Source organism: Boleophthalmus pectinirostris, unplaced genomic scaffold (genome assembly GCF_026225935.1).
Source record: "Boleophthalmus pectinirostris isolate CB_2022bp ecotype Guang Dong unplaced genomic scaffold, ASM2622593v1 HiC_scaffold_19, whole genome shotgun sequence".
Taxonomy (NCBI): Eukaryota; Metazoa; Chordata; class Actinopteri; order Gobiiformes; family Gobiidae; genus Boleophthalmus; species Boleophthalmus pectinirostris.
This window is the reverse complement of record NW_026571140.1, coordinates 21324002-21346706: the sequence shown is the minus strand read 5'-3', so window position 1 is coordinate 21346706 and position 22705 is coordinate 21324002. Positions and strand designations below refer to the sequence as shown.

Genomic DNA, 22705 nt, shown 5'->3' with positions numbered 1-22705 from the left:
TATATAGCACTCACAGTGAATAACCTTTGATCACTGCAAACTGTTCAAAATGAACTGGTTCTGTTTTTCATGCTTTCAAGACCATCAAGTACTGCGCCTTCAGTGCCATACATTTGAAAATTCCAAGCAACGTAGTAACCTATACAGAGAGACAAACAGAAAATTTACACCTTAATATTTAAAATATGGTTATAGGGCAGATGAAACTATTCAGTTCAATTCAAGTTTATTTATATAGCACATTTAAAACAACTTTACCTGACTAAAGTGCTTCACATAAAAGGCAACAAAGACAGATGAAACTGTTACATATACATATATACAGATAGCATGGGAAAGCTACAATACCAACAGCAAGATAACCTGACTTTTTAGTACTAAATGCCAGGGAGAAGAGGTGAGTATTCAGTCTAGTCTTAAACTGCATTACAGATTGAGATCTGACAGGAAGAGGAAGGCTGTTCACAGTTTGGGCACTGCCACAGAAAAGCCTCTGTCACCTCTCGTCTTGAGCCTAGTTTTGGGTACGACCAACAGAAGCTGGTCAGCTGATCTCAGGGCTCTGGGCGGAGTATAGGGTTGCAGTAATTCCCTCAAATAAACTGGACCCACAGAGTGCAAACATCTGAGAACAATTAATAACAATTTAAATTGAACCTTATATAAGACAGGGAGCCAGTGCAAGTTGCACAGCACAGGTGTGATGTGTTCTCATCTCTTACTATTTGTCAGCAGATGAGCTGCAACGTTCTGGGCATGTTCTAAGCCCTAAGAGGAGCCCTGATCCAACCCTTCAAAGAATTGTAATAGTCCAGGTGCGTTGTTACAAATGCATGGATAGCTTTTTTAAAATCTGCTCGTGGGAGCCAGGTCTTTATTTTAGAAAGGAGCCTCAAGGGAAAGAAGATGGACTTTATCACCGAACTAATATGCTTGTCCAGTATATATATATATATATATATGTATGTATGTATGTATGTAACTACAGTATGTATGTATGCAAACTATGAAACTATGATGAAACTATAAATCTTAGTCTTGAACATGCAAATGGAATTTTTCTTCACATTGTCGGAATTTGCTGTGAGCCACAGAGCAGATACAAGCCGCCCACATCAGTCTCCATGTCCCTCTTGGATTCATTGTTCAAACAGCCTGATGAGTTCTTTAAAACATCAGTGTGTCTGGGAAGAAGATGCATTACAGTGTAAACTTACAGCGGTTATAACTGTCACTTTGTGTTGATGTGAATGGATCAGTGTGGCTTAAACAGGAACTTAAAGCTGGTTTTAAAACAAGCATCCCACACATGGGAGACGCAGTAAACAAACACATAAGTAAAGAGGGAAGATTGCCACCAAATGGTTTACTCCTGTGTATTACAAAAACATATTTTTACACAACATTGTTTTTGAGGCAGCACAGAAGGCAAATTCTATGAACACACGACAAGCTACATCACAGTACAATTTAAATATTACATTGTTACATATTTGTTGTAAAACTTCATTGACTTAAATTATTTTAATGTATATGGATGCAAGTTCAGCTCGAAGTTTCTTAAAAGAAGGCCTCTTTTGTGGTTCATATTCCCAGCAGGTATTCATAATTCTTGAGATTTCAACAGGACACCCAGATGGAGCAGGCATGCGGTAACCTAAAATATTAAAAACAATTTTTAATGCATTGTCAAGCAAAACATCACAACATTTTATAGACCAATAATATTCATTACAGATGGGGGTAGCTAAAATGAATGTTGATCAAATGTGGATTTTCGTTGTGAGAGAAAGAGTTCTTGAAAGCACCATTAACAAACTGTAAATTAGGCCGCCCCATACATAACAATTACAATTATACTTTCACACTTTTTACTAAAATTTTCCTTAATAATTGTTTAAAATTGAGCTGGAGTGGAGATCAGAATTGTATGATATAATTTGCCTTGTCAAAGTGCAGATATTTTTCCTGGTTTATAGTTAATATTGGTCCTATCCACGCACAAAGTTCATTATTCTCTGGCACTTACCAAAATTAATTTTATTATAATAGCATTACTAGTTGAATTGAAAGCCATACATTTTACATGAAAATTTGTGAACCCAATCCCAAATAAAAAATGTGTAACATTTGTAATTGTTTCTTTCCATTTCACCCATAGAGTTATAGGCCCCTTCCCCTTGAGTGTTATGTCATCCGAATCCTACTTTAAAATCATGTGTGAACGTAACATATTAGTGACCATAGTGTAGTACTTTTTCTTATACCTTTCTCCACCTGGTCTCTTGTCTGTTGGTTGGTAAAACTTGTATAAGGTGTCATGCCCAATGAGAACACTTCCCATAATAAGATCCCAAAACTCCACACGTCACTGTCTGTTGTATAACGACCTACATCAACCAGCAGAGGGCAGCCAAACCAAAGGACAAAGCTGTTAGTTCATTGTAGAAGTAATAATGAGGTGCACTTTAGTGAGTGAGTTTGACAGGAGCCTACATGTGATCTGACTGACCAAAGTTAAGGGCTTCAGGAGCAGTCCATTTGACGGGGATCTGCCGGAGTCCCCCCTCTGCAGAGTAAACGCCATCATCGTTTTGACGGGACATCCCAAAGTCACTGATCTTTACCATATTCTTCTCTCCAACCAAGCAGTTCCGAGCTGCCAGGTCCCTTTGAAAATATGAGACAATGTGAAGATATGAAAAGTCACACAAAGCTGAATAAAAAGAATATCAAATTGAGCATGGCAAAAGGGCCGGTGGTTGCCATGTGGTATGTGAGGAAGTTTGACATGCGGTGTTTGAGTCTAGAGCCAGGGGCATCTCTGATCTGTTCCCTCTGGGCAGAATGTAGCGTGTTCCTGTAATGAGCCCATGTCACAGGACCATGTCTCCTTCACTTACCGACAAGCTCCACTGACGCTTCTTGAAAGTGGCTGTAGCCAAAGACTCACTACATGCCCACTGGGGCCTGCTGTGTGGTGTCTCTTATAGCTACTCTGCACTATACTTGAAGTGGAGACGAGAAGCTGCTACACATTGGAGGCTTATCTATTCTCAGCAATCCATTATTAAAGTAATTCACCTTCCTTCATTTATTCTGGTTATGTGGTAGGCCTGATGACTAATTTTCATCCATTTGGGCAATTTTAGCTTTACAGTTTCTCTCAAAAATACCTGTTGTTTAGTAACACAACAGTGAGTTTCAACATAATAGAATCCTAGAATTTCCAGTGCATCCAGTGACTTTCCAGTGCATATGTTAAAGGCACACTATGTAACATTTTTGTGTCCACCACACTCAAATGTTATTATTTTGCCTGGAGTATTTCACAGTATGGCATCATAGCATTTAGTTATTATAGGTGTTTTAGGGGGAAGAGGGGGAGATTTCTTCACAGATCTAATTGCCAGACCATCCAATCCCTTCTACATTCTGACTGAATCTAGAAAGGTCTGTAATCAACTACAGAGAGTGAAAAACCTCTGTACTAATTTAAAATAATTTTAATGTTACACTGTGGAATACACTGTGGAGTCAAGTGAGTGGCGTACTCTCCACCAGCACTTTTACTGATTACCATCAATAAAATTCTAACCAAAAGAGATTGTGTACATCATTTTCTATCTCCAATCAGTGTAAACTTGCCAAATTAATGTGAATATTACTTCACACTGAGAGGAATCAGATTTGCTCTGGTGTCCTGGTGGGGTTGTTCTAGTGCAGATATTGATTTTTTTTAAGTAACACTGTGTTCTCTTTGCAGAAATAGGCCTATTTATAAAAATCCTTGTAGTTATTCAGACATTTTTAGCAATGCAGCTCCAGCGGTTGCTCAGAGTGCTGGAAAAGTAAATGTTGGCATTGACGATGCTGCACTACACTACAGTGTTTTCAGTATTTGTCTGGTAGCTGTCCACTCCTATAAAACCACTTTTAGTCTGCATTTGTTCACTGTATGATCAGTGATAAAAGGTAGCACCACACCTAACGATGTAATGATTATTTTAGTAGTAAATTAGTCAGTGGTTATTTTCTTGGGTAGTGTCAACCAGTTTTTTCTGTTGCACATTTCATTTTGTTTTTCAATACATTTTTAATCTGATCAAGGTAAAAAACATAAAAGCTGACTGAAGACTTCTAGATGAAGAATAAAATGTGTGTGATTAAATTATTATTTTTTGGCATTTTGATTTACTAATACCACTATCTTTGATATAAAATGCATTTGGCATGTGTTTCTGAATAGTCCAGATATCTATTTTTGAAATGGCCAGAGATTATTGCAATGGTAAATTTGTCACAATTGTTGGCTGTAGCCCTAATCAGTAGTCCAACCTGTGTATGCAGTTCTTGCTCTCCAGGTACTCCATTCCAGATGCTACGTTTTCTGTCATTTTAACCAGCATCTTGGGCTTGAGATTCAGACCCTCAGTGCGCAAGAAGGAGAGCAAATCCCCCCCTTGAGAAAACACACATAAATAATATTAGGGGATAAATAAGACTTGCACCAGGACATGCTGGTTCAGATTTAAGACATAATTATCTGTGCGAATGAAAGAGACTCACCTGGAACCAGCTCCATAATGATGTAAATGGGCTGCCTCTGGGTGCACACCCCGATCAGCTTCACAATGTTTGGATGGTCGTATTGCTTTAAGATCCTGTAGAGCGCAAACAGTTATTCATTTTTATATGTGTACATTGTGTAGAAAAAGAATGCATTATTCAATAGACACGGAATGGCTGGTACAGATCTAGTGCACAGAAAAAATCTATTATGTAATGCAGTAAATGATTCCAAATTTGATGTAGCGTAAAATTAGTATACTTAGTCATTATTACACTGAAATGTTGATTGCTTTTAATTATATTATGAAACCCTTTTCACATTTAATATTTTTATGTTGGTTGAACATTTTACAGAGATCATCTTAAAATCTGCATGTTGTGCTTGGGATCAGCTGAAAGTAATTACATGGAAAATGTTGATATAATATATTTTATAGGGTCAACATTTCATTTTTTTCAGTGTATGTGTAAGTTCTTTACAGTCAAATCAAACATTGCTTAATCATATTTCAGTCTCTGAGGATGTTATATATTTCTGCTTATCTGTTTGTACTATATAGTAGTGTAAAGCATGTGTTGTTTTATAGATGATTATTTATTTACTGACCTGGCCTCCATCAGAAACTTGCTTTTTTGCTCTGGAGCCAAACTCTCTTTACAAGATTTCACTGCGACAGGGGTGTTGTCAGCACACAGATATCCTCTGTACACCTCCCCAAAGTTACCCTGTTTACAAATTATTAACTTTATAGCAACATCATGTGGTGGCATTTAGATTAAGGAAAAACCTGTCTGCATCTGACCTCATGTGAAAACAGGATTGTGCAATTGATGTAACTGTTAGGAAGCGTCACTTTTTCTGACTAAGTATTACTACTAAAAGACTAAATATGAACTCTGAAGAAAGAATACAATGTGTGTCTTTTTCTGGTCAAGGACAAAAATTATTCTGTTCTGTTTACATAGAAAGCAATTCCATCTTTCCACAATTCTGTGCCTAAATTGAATTTTCTTCTATTGATGAAATAAATACAATTTCACTACAGTAGGTTGGACTCATGTTGGTGAATTTCATGATGTCATAATTTCAGATGAGACCTACCAACCAGCTCAGGTTTAAACTTTTTTGTAACATGATGTGGTGTCACCGTAGACGGTATATATAAATGGACATAGCTAACCCACTAGCCACCAGGTTCCAAATAAGAAGAGTTAATGGTGGCGTTTCTGGCTTCATCAACTCCGGGCTTCAGTTGATTTAACACTATAAATTGCCACAAAACATTGCATTCACTGCTAGCATAGTTAGCCTCATCTGAGTGGAGCCAAACACTATGGCTGATGTCAGACTCGCTCTTCGTGCACTTCTTTATCTGTGGGTGTCACGCAACTTACTGAGTATATTTTTGTGATTATTAAAGGGTTTCAGATGACATCACGACATTTTACAGGGCAATATTATTTAATACAGATGGGGCGCAGGCAAAAGGAATATTGTTCAACTGTAGATTTTTGCTGTAATATAGATGGTGTTGGGTCTTGTCAATAATAGAAATGATCAGGTTGCATATTTGGGAATTTACCTTTCCGATATCTCATAGCAAAATAAAATGTAATCAATAGGGAAATCTGAAGTATGACATCATCACATGCTAGAATCTGAAAACCACCAATACACTACATTAAACCTTTCACCAATGACAAACTCACCCGCCCAAGAAGTGGCCCCAGAATCAAGTCATTATGATCTAAAACCCATTTGTCCTGAAAAGACAAAGGCACTTCACTTTAAAATGAACAACATTGTAACAGTGCATTATATATTTGTGAGACAGCGAGGCTGCACCTTGTTGACTGGTTTCTTGAGCACGATTTCCGTCTTCTTGGTGACGTGTTGACGAGTGGAGAAAAGATGATGGATCAATTTGGGAATGCTCTGGAAACTCTCACCATCCAGACGGTACATGTTCTGACACACAGTGAAGTAGTTACACACAAATGCAATCATCAGCATGGGGATAGAAAATATTTGTGAGCTGTGACCTGTGCAGATTTATAGTGGCAAAAATAACATTTAAATATTTTTTATCCCTTTTAAAAACTCAGCCAAGCCTCATTGTACATTCATGAGTGCTGTTTTGAATTTCAGGAACAGCTGCTGGCATTTTCCACAAATTAGTAATTTTTAGCATTTTTCACAAGATAAAAGACTTTTCAAAACACTTCTAATCTTCTAAAGGTTTTTTTTGTTGTTGTTGTTGTTTTATTTTGTTTACCATGACCTGCTGACCTGCTTGAATGCAGTGTTGCAACTACACACACAGAGGAGTGCCATTGGAAACTTTTGTTTTCCTTTTTTAATTTTACAGCATTATATGGGCAGTCTGGGAGTGCCATAGTTTTAAAACGAAGAATCTTTGGCTTTTAAAACACTGCTGGGAGTGCAGGTGATGCAAACAACTCCTTTAAAAGTATTTTCTTTCATGTATCTTCTTAACTTACATCTGCGTCCTGAATGAGGAAATGCTTGCAAGATTGGTCCCACTGCACCGACAGCACATAGCCAGGCTTCTCTTGACTTTTTCGCACCAGAAAGTCCCCATCATTCTGCAGTAGTTGCTGAACCTCAAGTCTGGGGATGGCCCCGTGGTACCAGTTCTGCTGAGCCAAAGGACGGTCAACATCTATAGATGAAGGCGACTGGCACATAGAAACACATTCAACCAATGAGACAACATGTTATGAGAACATGATGATATTTTCATTGTGGCACCTGTTGTCATAATATCAACATTGTTCAGTGTGCAAAGATTTGAGCTGGACAATATTAACTGTGACAAATGCTAGGATCACTAAAACTGATGCTAATTTGTAGTATATAGTCAGTAACCCTGGAGACAAACTACTTTTGCTCTTTTTGTCTGGCCTTAGCCAGGCACGTGGGCATCTTACATCTTGGGCCATCTACTGAGCATTGTTAATGAACCCAGACCTACAGCGTCATGAGTGTCTCCCTCTGCTGGTTGTGGTGAGAAATTATTAGCAGTGGGATGTTGAGGTCAGACGAATACAGAATCAGCCTCCGTCAAACAGATGACCTAAAGGGGTTTTGTGAGGTCTGTCAGAAGCACACGCACAAGCAGAGGCAGAGACAGAGTTATGAGACGTGCAGAGAATAGGCTCAAAATGAACACTTGAAAACAAATTTACGCATCGGTTAAACCCAGGAGGTGGAACAGTGAAGCAGTGTGTGTCTGTGAAACCATAAAAATACTCGGTATGGGAAAAGTAGTGTCAGATAGAGATCTGGTGTACAATTCAAATCAGTGTAAATTACAGCACGCTATAAGAGAGAGATAGAGAGACAAAAGACAAAAAGACATTTCTGTACTGATATTTAAACATAATGCAAGTGCAAAGTACTAACATACCCCAATTTTAGCTTTAAACAGGCCACTTATGTTGCTTATGAGTCCATCTCTTCCTTTGTATGAACCTTGATGCTTGTCCTGCAACAATTTGTTAGTGAATAATACTGCTCCTTGATAAAATGACCACAATTATTTCAGTGTGAGACTTTAAATCCACTCCACACTTCACACTGACTGATTATAATTTTGAACTGTAACTCATAGACTAACGTTGCTTGTGTTTGAGGAGATGGACACTGTGTGGAGCTCCAGAGCAGGAGGTGGGTCCTGGGAGCCCAGCTGGTCCAGTTTCTCTTTGAGCAGCAGCCTCTGAACCTCTAGTTTGGCCCGCACTCCCTGAGACAAAAACACCTGCTGCTGGCTCTCCTCTAGGGCATGACTTTTGCTGAACTGGTAGACCCTGTGCAGACAGAGGGGCATTGGCCTTCATTAATATTGTATTACTTTTACATGTTTTATACTAAAAAACAAAAGATTACGACAGTGTTCATTTTTATCTGTTCTAGATTCTTCCCTTGCAAGTAACTGCCTTTTCTGCATTATTGCATAGCACATTGTCTGACTTTATTGCACTATTTATATCAACATTCAGAATATGACTCTAGACCAAAATCAACAAATAAAGTTCTTGAACTATTTGAAGAATGCATTTGAATTTGTCAGAAAATACTCCTATCCTTTTGTAAGCTATACCCATAGTGCAGATGCAGTAATCCATGTCTCTAGAGTAACAAAATTATACATTCATTTTCATTAAATAATGTAGCCCTGGTCAAAAGCAGAACATAACCTTTGTTATTGCACCATATGGGCTTTGCGTATAGTTAAGACCCAGACTATGAATCATCTGTTCCCACTTGCCCTGTGGGACTTTGGAAATGACTTTGTGACGAGCTAAACCTCTGACTCCTTCAAATGACCCCTCCATTGCCCAAGAGTAATAATGAGCAACCTCCATAACTGACAAATCACTCAAATTTATAACCCAAGGCTGCCTTCTGAATTATAATAGTATTAGCAATTTAACATGGCCGCGTTTCACTCTAGTTTAACTTATATTTATACGTAACATTAAGACCACCATCGATAGTCATTGTTTTGTATTATTTGTCCATTGCCACCGTAATGTGTCAGCTGGTCGTAAGAGCCATGGTTTGCTGACCTTTGACCTTTCTTGACCCCTTCTCTCTCACTCCGTAACTCCTGCTCGAGTTGCTCCACTGTTGCTTGCTTAGTGCCCAGAGTGCGAGCAAGGTCCATCAATTCCTCCTCCACGGCTGTTAGCCTGAAAGCAGCAGAGATGTGAGCACTGATCAATAAACTGCAAACAAGAAAAAGATTTGAAAAAAAAAGAACAATATTTTTGAACTGCCTGACTTGTGTTGGATGGTCTCGAGTGTAAGGTCATTCAGCTCTATCTCAGTTGAGTTAAGTTGCTCATTCTCTTCTAAGATGCTATAATCAAAGTCGGCACTAGCTGGGTCTTCCCCCACAGACCTGCCCAAAAGCAAAGCCAATATGCTGTTAATAAGAGAACACTGTCAGGGCGAAATAGGAGGTGGTGCTCCACCTTAATTTAACCTTTCATTAATCAGACAACATAAATAAGAGATGATAACATAAAATAAGAAAAGTAACAGAACATTTATTTGTCCCACAGTGGGGTAACTTCAGTGTTGCAACATAGATTACAACAACAGCAGGAAGATGAAATATGTGCATTCAGTAAAAAAAGATAAATATCTATTAAAATACTAACAATTTCACCAGGCTAGCTTAACTAAATAGAATATAATACAGATGAAATAATAATATACAATGCTGTACAAATCTAAAACTTAAAAGTTACAAAACTACAAAAAACAAGAAGTGTCTTTGACTGTATTTAAATACAGTAGAGCACATGAACAAAAGGTAAAGTGATGTCAGTGTATTGTACCCGTGCTGACTCATGCAGTAAGTGATATCGTCTGATATAGATGAAACATCAAATTACTGAATAAATATTTCAAATCTATCTGCGCTGTACCTGTTTTGTTGAATGAAGCTTTCATACTCGCTGTGAGGGTTGATGGCTGCTAGGGCAGAAGACATCTCTTTGTGGACACGCACCACTTCATGATGCAACAGAGTGGAGATGTCAAAGTACTCCAGCAGAATCTCCTTTCTGGATCAGAGACCAAGGATAACATAAAAATTAAACAAAAAGGCAAGTCCTGAACTTCAAGGGCAAACACAAATTGACAAACAGCCATTCACTTTCTCACTCTTGAAGGTTAAGGCCAGTCACCAATAGTAGCAATCAGTTTATGCTGTCATTGTGATTTTAACATACATGATTAAAGGTGCACTGTCACATTTCTGATAAAAAGACTGCTACTTACTAGTTTCCATGTAGATATTATGGTTTTGCCTAAAACATTTTACAGCATGGCATTAAAATCCTTAACCTTGCATTAAATTTATTACAGATCAATGTATGTATGTATGTAACTTGGTCACCTGGTGGCATCACCTGCTTGTTTCCACAGAGATAGATAAGTTATGTGCTATAATATGGAATATTACAGGCAAAGCAATAAAATCTCCACAGAGACTCACAGGTAGCAGACCTCCCATCAGCTAAAATACATAGCACACCTTTAATATGGGTGACAGGGGCTCAGTGCTCATAGCAGTGGTCCCTGAACCTTAAGGTTGGAGGTTACTACTGGGACCACGTTCTGTCATTATGTCCTTAGGGAAGACACTTCACCCATCTTGCTTACCAGATTGGCAGCCTTGCTTCTGCCAATCTGCCCCAGGGCAGCTGTGGCTACAAAAGTAGCTTACTGCCATTGAGTGTAGGGTCTTAGGTAGAAATCACATCCATTTACACAAAGACAGATTGAGAGAATCTTTCCCCAATATACATTTCATCACACTAGTGTGAATGAAAAATGACCACATAGCGCTTTGAGAGACTTTGAGAAGCTTTTATCTTTCAACAGTGGCACAGTGGATTCAGCATTCTCCCACTAAAACGTTCGCCGAGACTGTTTTGTTCTGTGTTAGACAGTTGACCCTATCTAGACTCCTACAGTGACAGAAGGCACCTGGTAAATCACTGTACAACTGGCATGCAATCCCAAACAAAAAAGAACACATCAAATATAATTCAGCTGCCTCCAAAACAGATGGGGCAGTCATGGTTACGGCAGGGACAGAAAAACCCATATTGTCGTTAGTGGCTCTACATTCTGGCCTACTGCCACATTTATATCATTAAATGGTTAATGAGCCAAATGTGTCCGCACTTACTTCAAACAGCTTTTCAAGCATAAATTCACCAATATACTACAGTAGCTATGGGATCTCACTGAACAGAATAAAACTGGGACAGGGGCAGAGGTAAATGGGAGAATAATGCAACGTTAAGGCAGGGTCATTACTAAGGAAGTGACAGGGTTTTAAACAAGGAACTAAATGCTATTTGTAAACTAGAGTCCACTCCTAGCAACTGATATTGGGGACTAATAAACTAAACTCCTAATCTGAGACTATAGTTTAAAGGAACACATTAAACTTTACTTTTCTGGTGGAGGATCTGCCACCTCCACATGTCCCTGAAGATTGTTCCACAGTATGGGATTAAAGTCTATTTATCCAGGGAGATAAGCAAGTGACACCATTATTTAGTCAGATCTGTGAAGAAGTGACCCTGCTCATAGTAAAAAGGCATATTTTACAAGATAAGATTTTACCATAAAAATATGTTATTGAATTCTGAAATTTACACATATTGTGATCTATTTAACAGCTCAAATTATGTTCAAAGCAAGTATATATATATATATATATATATATATATATATATATATATATATATATATATATATATATATATATATATATTATTATTTTTTTTTTTTTTTTTACCAAATATACAAAAAATGTTAAGGCCTTTTTTAAAAGGACAGCATAACTTTATATATAATAAGCAAGAGGAAATGATTTTCTATTTTCTCAAATGGTGTGAGATTATGGAGCAATATATGCAAGGAAATAAACTTTCTATAAACCTAAGGCAGTTTGAAAATAAGTATAAAATTTTCAAAAATTGCATGGACGAGTGAGTGCTGTATAGTTATTATCTGCAGATGTCTGTAATTTATACACAGGAAGCATCAAATGTAAAATCCAGTAAATAAATGTAAAGTAAGGGGTGGGATTACATAAATTGTTATATATTTCAGGTATGTTTTTTTCTTTTTGTTTGCAGTGTTCAAAATAAAGGATTAAATGAAATGAATGAAAATGAATATATGAATAAACATTTCAGAAAAAGCAAACCACGGGTTCACAGTTATGAAAAAGTGGGACTGTTGCTAGAGCAATTAACAATTTTAAACAAAATATTAGATCTGTTTAATGGGGAAAAGTTTTCAAAGTGTTGCATATAACAGGACATTTTAAGGATGTCAAGGATGTTCCACAGTGCACTATTGAAATGCTTTTGTTGTTTCTTACAGTATAAGCACCATCTCCTGCTGAAGCTTCTGGAGCGCGCGGAGCAGAGCAGGCTGGATGAGGCTGTAGTGCTGCTCATGGTAGACCTGCGCCGCGTGGACTGACAGCACATACTCGTTGTGGACGTCGTAGAGTTTGACTGACACCTTCACGTATCGCTCTCTGGCCTTTTCCTGCTCTCGCTCTGGACACACACAATGTTGGGTTCACATACTTTTTGGGGACATTACATATTCTCACATTAATTTCCTGGAGACTGATCAGACCCTAAACCATAGTTACTATTTACCTAGCCTCAACCTATTTTAACCAATGGTCTCCTTAGAATCCATAAATGGGTTTTTGCTTATATAAACCTAAAACAAAACTACCAAATCCTACAAATTCTTGATAAAAGTGTACAGAAAATACTCATACTCAGGATGTGTAAGGATATGTACCAGGTTCACTCCCCATAATGTGAGAAATACCTGTCTGCCCGCCCACATACACACACACACATGCACCCCCACACACGCACGCACACACACACACTCACACACACACACACACACACACACACCACACACACACACACACACACGCACACACACACAGAGTAATGTGTTCTGCTGTAAACTGAGAGGGAGCATCACCTTTGTTGGCTTCTTGATATTTTCTTTTGGCCAGAGCGGTTTCTTTCACTGCTTGCCTGTAGTTGTTCTTCAGCCTCTCCAGCTCTGTTTGAGTCACCTGAAACACACAACCACATGCCCCAAATATTACCATATTAAATGAGAAATTCTGATACCATTATATGATCACTAAAACAACATTTTAAGTGAATACCGCACCATGCAAGATGTTTTTATTGCACTAAAACATACATACCTGACTATTAACTTTGCCTATAATATAATATAATATTACTTTTCCTGGAATGTTCCACAGAATGGCAATAAACATAAGTGACTCCAGACGTTTTGTTACCTTTCTGTCTCCATGGAGTCTAATGTTGGTAATCGTATGCGGTTCTGCTTTAATTAACCAAACCTAATTACTCAATCAATAAATAATACTATCTATCAGTTGGTTTCAGAATGATAAAAATGTGACTCTTGCCATAGCAACTGGCTATTTAAAATTATATCTATTAAATTATGAAAAGTGTGCAATATGTCATAAGGAGGCTAAACCTATTAATAATGCTTTGAAAATAAAATTTTTGTTTGGTATATAGTAAAACAAAATCTTAAAAAGTGTTACATAGTTCATCCAAGTGTTGACACGGTGGTGTGAAAGATGCAGGAAGTGGACAGTAACTTTCAGTTTTAATACAGAGATGCATAGGGCTGCGTAACTGTATTCAAATATTTTTCTATAATATTCTATTTTTCTTTGATTCACTTTAAAAAGCGACAGAAATAACTAACCGGGTACAATTTTGCCTTTGTTTTCACCAGTCATTGTGCAGTCATCACAGTAAAGTATGATTAATTTCACAAAACAAACGATCCACCACATGCTCCAATATGGGCCTTTGAAAATGAACCCATCATTAGGGTGAGGTAATTGAGTAATAAAAACAGTATGAGGCAAGTGCTAGCTGCAGAATGTGTGCAGAATATTCAGTCCTGTTCCTATGATCAGCACCTGTCAAATGCCCTTTCATCATGTTTATAGAGAAAGTTTGTTAAAGAGGAAGTAGAAGATAAAACAGGTACCAAGCCTTTTTATGTTTACTTTTAGGTTTCTTTGTGTCTGAAAATGTTAAACCAACACAAACCATGTTGGTAATGTGAGACTTTCCCACATTTGATAATTTAATAATGATAGTAACAGTGTGTTGCAAATGAAATAACATTTTTAAATTGTGTGGAAGTTCTGACGAGGTGTGAACAATTCTGTTTATAAATACAGAAAAGTAAATACATAAAACTGGTTTTGTAGTTTTTGAGAATTTCTGGTCACTTGGATACTTGGATTGTTATTAAATCCTGTCTAGAAAACTATGGCTTCTTATTTTAATAGACTATCCATTATGATATACCAATAGACAGATAGTAGTGCAAGTTATACATTAGGACCATGCAATATCATTCATAACTTTGTGTTTCCCACGATTTAGAATAGGAAGTGTTACACCAGACCTGGCAACCCCTTGTTAAGTGAAAATAGACTTTCTGCTCACGCTTTCAAGACAAAAGGGAAAGGCCAACAGGGAAGATGGTTATTTCTGATATATTTTGCAATTATACAAAAAGTTGCATAAGAAGATGTGCTTATTTTAAGAGCATATAGAAGGAAAAATAGATCATATTGTCAAACCTGTCAATTGTTATATCATCTTTGCACCACTTGTTTATTGCTGAGACATTTTTATTACTTATTTCTATTGTATTACATTTTTTTCTTGTACATATACATTTATATAAGTATGCCTTATCTGACACCAGTCTCTTGCTATTTTCTACTTATTTCGAATTTATTACTACTTATTACTTTTTTTAATATGTGGATCATAAAAGTTTGCCTAGGTCTGAATTTAAGTTGCCATAGTTGTAAATGAATGAAATGTTTGGAGATGTTTTCAGTGAGAATATACGAACCTTGGTGAGCTCTAGTCTGAGGGCAGTCCACTGCTCGGCGTAGTTTTTGCGAAGTTGCTGTTTGTCCCGTATGAGCAGGGTCAGTTTGCTGATGGGACCGTCCTGGAGGTCCTCAGAGCGCTGCTTCATCAACTGACTTAGGCTCTCTGTCTGAGCAACCAGCACCCCCCAAGACTACACAAATAGAATAAACACAAAATACAACAACATTCAACTAAAAGGAATAGTGTGTGGGGTTTATGTGTAGTGAGCACAGAGTATCAAAACACATTAATAATTCTAATGTATTCTTTAAAACTGCTTTATTTGTCAGTCTCTGTGCCTTGCTTTATTATACACCTGTAAGTCGTATTTTAAGTGTTATCATGTTGAGTTTTATGACCCTCAGAAGCTCAGTTCAGTATTTATCCCTCATGCCATTGATACGGGTGTTGTTTAGATTAGAATCAGCTTCAACTTTTACAGTTACAGTGACAGTGATACTTCCCATCCTCCTCTGCCACTGTGTCACCACTTATCTCTCTCATACTTTTTAATTTGGCAGATGAAGAAATACCACTCAAAGGTTATTGTTTTGAAGATTAAACCTGCTTTCACCAATCCTCCAGTTGATCAGTTTTCTCTATCTTGGTGAGAGGTTCATTAACCATTCCATTCATTTACAGTACACATATAAAATGGCTATATTAACATGTGTTTCTGACCTTATTTAGTTGGCTGATGTGTTCCACCCCGGGTCCGGACTGGGGTCTGTCCAGTCGGTCCACCAGTGTTGCCATATGGTGGAGCTGAGCGGAGAAGTCCCGCTCGCTCTTCGCTCTCTGCCCCATCCACTTCTTCATGACCTCCATCAGACGCAGCTCTGAGTCCAGCAGACGCAGTAAAGCCGTGTGAGCCTGGGGACAACGCAGGTCCTCCTCAAAACCCATCCTTATGTGCTCTGTACTCTGTTATAAAGTTTGGAATGATACCTCACTAAAAACAGCTGGTACCTGAAGGGTGTCAGGGTGAGATGTGACAATAGCACAGTTTTAAGCAGATAGGCTCTCACTTCCTGGTGAAATGAGTGGCCAAAAGGTTACTTCCTTGTGTCTGCTGTGGTTTGTGTGTCATTATAGTCTGTTTTTTTTTTTTTTTTTTTTTTTGCATTTAAGACACTTCCTTTTTATTTTAATTACAACTCAGAAATGTGGGGGCATTCAACTGAAAATGATATAATATTTAAGTACTTCAAGCTACCAATATTTTAAGAACTTTAAAGGGGGAGTTATATATGCATTTTTTTAACTTAATGTTGAGTTACTACAGCCACTTCTCATTTGTATAATTTATCTTAATTCAGTGTTTCAATGGCGCTTAATCTTTATAATTTATTAGAAGAAAAAAACTCATCTCCTCAAAGCACACATTCTTAGTTTTGTTGAAAATGCTGCTACATAGATTTAAAAGAAACAGAAACCCAGACAACTTCCTGTGTTAGCTGTAAAGCACTCTACTGTTCAAATGAGATGCTGATGGCCATTTGTGTGCTGATGCTGCTATATATTTATGCAATTTATTTTCCATTGAGGACAAAGTTTTTTTTTAATCAGAGTGTAGAAAATGTGATTCCATTTGTAACTTCTCTTTGGTAAACACAGCTTGAACGAAGTCTCAGGTCATTAGTTGTGCTCACAAGTGTGCAGTTGATGTTTGGTGGAAACTTTCAGCTGAATTGCATTAGATATACACCATCAAACTGCAGTCATTAGACATTTTAAACATGCAGAACAGCCGAGACCACCAAGATATTTTTGTATGAGAAGTGTTGAGAAGAGCTATAGACCTACTTTATTTTGATATACAAACTCTAACCAAACTGGGTGAGTATGCACAAAATAACCTGACTATATTTCAAAGTTGAGTCACATCAAACGGCACATGGTGTGTTAACACAGTGGTTCTCAAAGTGGCAGGAACTGCAGTTTGTGTACTTTGTTTTTAATGAGAAACACATTGAAATTTGCATAGATCTTTATTTAAGTAGAATCTATAATTGACATCAATTAAATAAAAGAGGAAAACAAGAGCAAAAACCTTTAAATTACAAGAAAATTACACTGCACCATTCATATAGTACAAAAATAGGCCTTATTTTAGAGTTCTGTCTCACTTAAGATAGTCATTCATGTACATTAATAGGTCACACAACTGTAAGGTACTGAGTGCAGCCGCAGGCCAGCAGGAGAACCAATGAGTCGTCAGCTGCACTCAAGACGACCCGCCCCAAAGTGTTTCTTATTTTCAAAATGTGCACTCACAGGTGCAGTGATCAGATTCAGCCCTTTAGTTGATGTAAATGAGATACATTCACGCCCCACTCCACCAATGCTCAAAGGGGTGTCTCTGCAGATCTCCATCAAGGCAGGAATAGGGATGCACTGATACAATACTGACATCAGATAACGATGTCGATATTGAAAATTTTGATGGATCGAATATCGGTCCCAAAATATCAGTTCAGTCAATATCCTATTTTCATCTGTAAATTGGTGTAGTAAGACAATTTACTGGCCAATGTTTGTCCCAAACACCTCATAATATTCAACTTGCATATTTTCACAGATATTCTGATAAATTATTAATAACCATTACAAACCACATTTGGATTATTTTTTACCATATGCAGTTTGTGTTTAAAGGAAATAAATTATACGGGTATATTTAAAGCCAAAGTATCGACATCAGTATCAGAACAGAAAAAGCTGGTTCGGTGCATCCCTAGGCAGGAATGACGGGGACAAAATCAAAGTGATGCAATCAGCAAAAGAAGTGTCTCAGAACTACACAGCAATAATGTGATTGTCTTTGGTTAGGCCAAAGATATTGCTCCTGTTCAGCCACTACATCCTAAGGCAGCATCCTTCACATGAAGAGCAATGTTTTCAGCAGGAATGGGTTGTACAGGGGTGTCTACCATACACATCAAAATACTTTCAGTTATTTAACCATTTTAGTGTTTGCTTTTAGTAAAGGCCTTCACCAAAGCTGCCTCCTTTCAGGATGAGCTGAAATTACTAAACACTTTATACCAAAGTTATTGCAACATCAAATTACAATAAATAAAAATAAGTGTATGAACTCAGAGGACTTACTCTTGACAGAACACCCAGTGTTTTTCATTCATTTTTTCTGGAAGAGATAATTGTTGACATTTCAAAAGGAAGATGCCTGATGCAGAGAAAACTCTGCATTGCCTAGTCCAAAGTAACTGTAAAAAGCTGATTAAAGCCAAACATTATAGGTGGTAAAAAGTCAGCTCGAAAGGATGCAAAGTTATTTATGGCAATTTGAGGCTGCATCGGCCAATTTATCTGTTGTTTACTCTGCAAGCTGGATACGATTCTACGGGTATTACATTTTTAAATTAGCGCCACTTTTAACCAGAGCTAATCACTGCCTAAAAAGCAGCAGCACTAATGTCTTACTACAGATAGCCTCAGGACATAACTAAACAGAGTCTTTCTAAAAAGCAGTTTTTTGGAATGGTGCTTTCGCAACTCGAATAAAAAAAAAAAAAAAAAAGACTTAAGCCACACACGCTACACCTGCACAGGTCATCAGAGATTAATTAAGTTTCCTGGCTAGAAGCAGTGTTAAAATTATCTGGTTTCTGTTAGGAAAAGACATTTGAAAAACGCTTTACTTAATATCTTACAATGTTTTTACTAGATAACCTCTGAATGCACTTTGTAATTTAAATCACATCCATCTCTGCATATTAAGAAAATCATGTGCACTAAACAATTCCCACCACAAGAATGCACCGGTGTTCATCCAAACTAAAAACTACTAAGTAATGGGTTTGATTGTCTGAAGATTAAAAACAAAGGATATACAAACAAAAGGTGACATGTAATGTTTGCTGCCCAAAGCCAAAACAATTGTATAACTCCAAATTAAAACCTTTTCTATACAAAGCCACCTGGGGCCTTATCTCATGTAATATATATCTGTGATGGCGTGCTTGCAGCCCCAATTGGGCCCTGGCCCAATGGTTAAGAATAAATGCCCTTGAGGTCACTACAGCAGAATACTACTTCATGTACGTGACCATGATCATGCAACCTATTGTACATTTGACTTAAGTAAAATATGGCCCCAATCTCTGTTTAAAAACTGCATATGAAACTTTGCTGAACGATTATATGAGAGGTAGATAAAAGGATGAGCAGCTGCACTTTAGTAAGCACATCATCACCATGACAACCTCTCTCAGAAAGCTACACCATTCCTGTAGTGAAAAAAAAAACATAAAAGAGAAGACACCTTTCTAAAAAGCTATACTGGATGAAACCATGTGATGCATGCATATTTTAGATCAAAAACACACAAAAGATAAGGAGAAAATATGTTAAAAAGTAAATTTTCCAAAAGGTATGACATATTTGAATAAATAGTCATAGCAGCATTGTGAGTAAAATTAATTGGCAAGTGAAAGGATGATCTGAAGTTTAAATTGAAGACTTGAGGATGTTGGGATGCTGATGAAGTGGTGCTTGGGTGAACAGATTTCTAAATAATAAATATTTGAATATGAGGAGAGGATATGATAGTAGGAAAGCACAGAGAAGAAGAGGCTTGTGCCACTTCTTAATACAGGAACACCGACAAATACAGCATGGCTTTGAGGCTCAATTGAAGCGTGTGTCAGAAGGACTCTGAATCCCTAATGGTTTGGGGTGACTCAGTTTGTTCTGCTAGAGCCGAAATGGGCATTTCTAATGTTTGTACAATAGAAGAGCTAAATCCAGCCCCATTGCACCTTGAATAATATGGATTAAAAAAAAAAAGTAACCAGTATTTTTCTGTGTACAAACACAATTAACATCTGACAAAACAGAGGACAAAAAGCTCTCAGACAGACTGTCTTGTTGCCTTGTGGTTACAATCCATTATGTTTGCCAATATGCATTTTATACTTCTAAAGCACTTAGAATGAATATAGGATTCACTCAAGAGAAACTATGCTCTCTAAACAGAGTGTGTTCTGCTAAACAGCACTTGAAATATTTTATCAAATATTATGCGAAACTGAGGTGACCGACCAGACTGTTTTAAGCTAAAGTTACACACTCATTTTGACACATTTACAGCAATCTCGTCTGGCAACTGCACTGAGACTGGGAGCAGCAAACAATCATCATTTGTTTGGAGTAACAAAGGCGGGTGAAGCGGGACTGTGCACAGACAGACTGTTAGTAATCAAGGGCCAGAGGAGAGAGTGCCTCTAATAGAAATTCGCCCGAGTGTGGAGAGACTGAGCAGCCACATCCAGCGCTCAGAGACAGAGGAAACAAGTGGGCTCGTGAAGTCTGCCGAGACAGAAGACCGGAGGAGAAAAGATAAAATCAAACAGAGACAGCTGTGAGGAGACTGCATCAAAGCCTAAACTTATCTGAAACATGGGGCTTAGGATTTTAAAAGCATGAGAGAATTTAAAGGGCACTTTGTGTTTTGATAAAGGCAGTCCTCTCATTTTGGACGTCAAACTCTTCATTTTCTGAGTCTGTATTTGCCCCGTCATCACCCCACACAGTTGGAATGCCCCTATATGAGACCACTCTGTTACCCCCCAGGCTGAAGTTTGACCCAAGTCTAGAGCCGGCCTCCAGGGAAGGCAGTTTGAGGAGAGCGCCTGAGCGGATCTGCAGCAGCAGAAAGACCCCAACGAAGGTGGCAATAATGGCCACGCAGCTGAGCACCGCGATTGTAATGGGCAGACGAGAGCCCATCTCCACCTCCAGGTGGCGCTCTCCCTGGCCATCCACCATGAAGCTTCCAGGTGTCTCTCTCAGGATCTGATTGAGGTGCAGGCAGGTGCCAGGGTTGCTCTCCAGGTAACTGTGTGGGGGGCAGGACGTACATGCGTTTCGGTTGAGGCTCTTGCAGGTGACACATGGCTGTGGACAGGGCAGACAGGCCTGTACAAACGCAGGGTCCACAAAGTTACCCACTGTGTAGTTTAGAGGCTGGGAGCCCACGGAGTAGCCTGCAGGACACTGTTTCACACAACTCTGCTTATGGAGGTAGTAGCCTGCATTGCACTCTGTAACACACAAAGCACAGAGTTTAAGCAGAAAGCACAGCAATTTGCCCACTGAGCAGGCAAATATCACCCAGAAATTCTGTATGAAGCCATTTACTTTTATTGTGTCACTTATAACCACTTAAGTACAAGAAAAATGTGCTCAGGATCAGTAAAATTTTCTGTATTACTCTAACTTGTATAAGAATTAGTACTAGAATAATGCTAATTAATAGATAATATAGAGAGTATCTAAAATGAAACAAGAATCATTATGAAGTTAACAATTAAATCAGCTCTAATGCTGCAAATATGAATGCAGAAACACATTTCTAGATCACAAGTGGATCTGTTTAAAAGGCAAATACCAATGGCAGCCTGTAGGGGTCAGCCTTCCCCTGTAACAGTGAAAAGTAGATGGCTCTATATACCTTGAGACTTTACCTTCAGAAGAAGTATTTAGAAACCAAAATCAACATGACAAATGCAGAAGTGTATTCAGAGCTTTGGATGTGAGTGATGCCACCCAAAATAAATAATATAATAAGTCAGAACGTGTGGTTCAGGTGGACAGAGGGCAAACTGCAGCAGAGGATCCTCTCCCTCACCTGACAGAATGACTCAGGGCTGATTATGCCCCTCTCTGCGCCTGAGGCAGTAACTTTACTAATTTTAGCCACTGCAGGCTCTTACCGATGCAGATCTGCCTCAGGTCTAACGTCTTACAGCCGCCACTTCCAGGCTGAGGCTTCTCTGTCGTGGTGTCAGAGGGTGAGCCAGTGCCATAGAGCACCAAGATGAACTGTGTCAGGGTACCTGAATAAAACAGACATCAATTTAATATTGAGTTTTACAAAAGGAGTCTAACAGCAATCCAATCTGAGACCTGCTGCAATGTCATTTAGGATTTAGAGGAAGTGCACAGGTCCTGAGCCACTCAAAATTAAAGTAATTTTGTATTTCCATCTAAAGTAGAAGTTTCTTCACAAAAGAGGAACTAGTTGAATGTTAATTTACAGTTTCATGTTTTTGTATAAAAAAAATAATAAAAATGTGTTTAAGTCAAAGGATTAGATTGTGACTGTGCTATACTGCACACTCACATCACAGGTGACTGTTACATGATATACTATGAGGTTCATGCCATTCTTTTTTTTGATCTGAAGAACATGATCCCATTGTTTGATAATAAAATGGAAGATGGCTAAAATTGTGATTTTAGTAATAAACTGTACTATTGCCAAGAGTATGTGTCAAAATGTGTATTTGGTCGGGTAATTAACAAACAAGAGACATGCATGTAAACATGTCAGATTGTGTTTATTTTCATCTGTCCTGCATTTTGGCTCTGACATACTAAGTACATGGACACTAGAACCAGGCAGGTGAAGTGTCAACTATGGACACAATGACAGTTTGCACAAAGTCAAGGTCACAATGTACACGGTTTCAGGAGTTCTTAACTCACACAGAAGCACACACCTGCAGTTTGAATTTATAACACTACATCTTGAATTTGAGCCATAAAAAGTCAAATC

The 22705-nt window shown here is 38.1% G+C and overlaps 2 protein-coding genes across 6 annotated transcripts in view; both read right to left on the bottom strand.

The window, feature by feature from the left end:
- Positions 1-1338: 1338 nt before the first annotated feature.
- On the bottom strand, positions 1339-16562 carry fes (FES proto-oncogene, tyrosine kinase). Of its 4 annotated transcripts, XM_055154683.1 has the most exons (19): positions 16093-16548; positions 15805-15996; positions 15101-15274; positions 13148-13244; positions 12513-12696; positions 10033-10170; positions 9381-9500; positions 9166-9288; positions 8214-8403; positions 8004-8081; positions 7075-7272; positions 6419-6541; positions 6283-6336; positions 5180-5298; positions 4570-4664; positions 4339-4462; positions 2513-2670; positions 2268-2390; positions 1339-1657 (listed from the first exon to the last, which is right to left on the bottom strand). In XM_055154683.1, exons 2-19 carry the CDS (start codon positions 15949-15951, stop codon positions 1515-1517), a joined length of 2388 nt encoding a protein of 795 aa, XP_055010658.1. In that variant the 5' UTR covers positions 15952-15996; positions 16093-16548; the 3' UTR covers positions 1339-1514. The 4 variants fall into 4 exon arrangements, 3 of the variants coding, with proteins under 3 accessions (XP_055010658.1, XP_055010657.1, XP_055010655.1); XM_055154682.1 differs by having other exon boundaries at positions 7075-7230; positions 15805-16558; XM_055154680.1 differs by having other exon boundaries at positions 15805-16548.
- A 533-nt stretch (positions 16563-17095) lies between these two features.
- Positions 17096-22705, bottom strand: part of furina (furin (paired basic amino acid cleaving enzyme) a) — a 57413-nt gene continuing 51803 nt past the window's right edge. For both annotated transcript variants that reach the window (XM_020941611.2, XM_020941610.2), the window contains exons 15-16: positions 21861-21983; positions 17096-21188 (exon numbers count right to left, since the gene is read on the bottom strand). In XM_020941611.2, the coding sequence (XP_020797270.1) occupies positions 20578-21188; positions 21861-21983 (734 nt within the window). In that variant the 3' untranslated portion in view covers positions 17096-20577. The remainder of the gene's footprint in view (positions 21189-21860; positions 21984-22705) is intronic.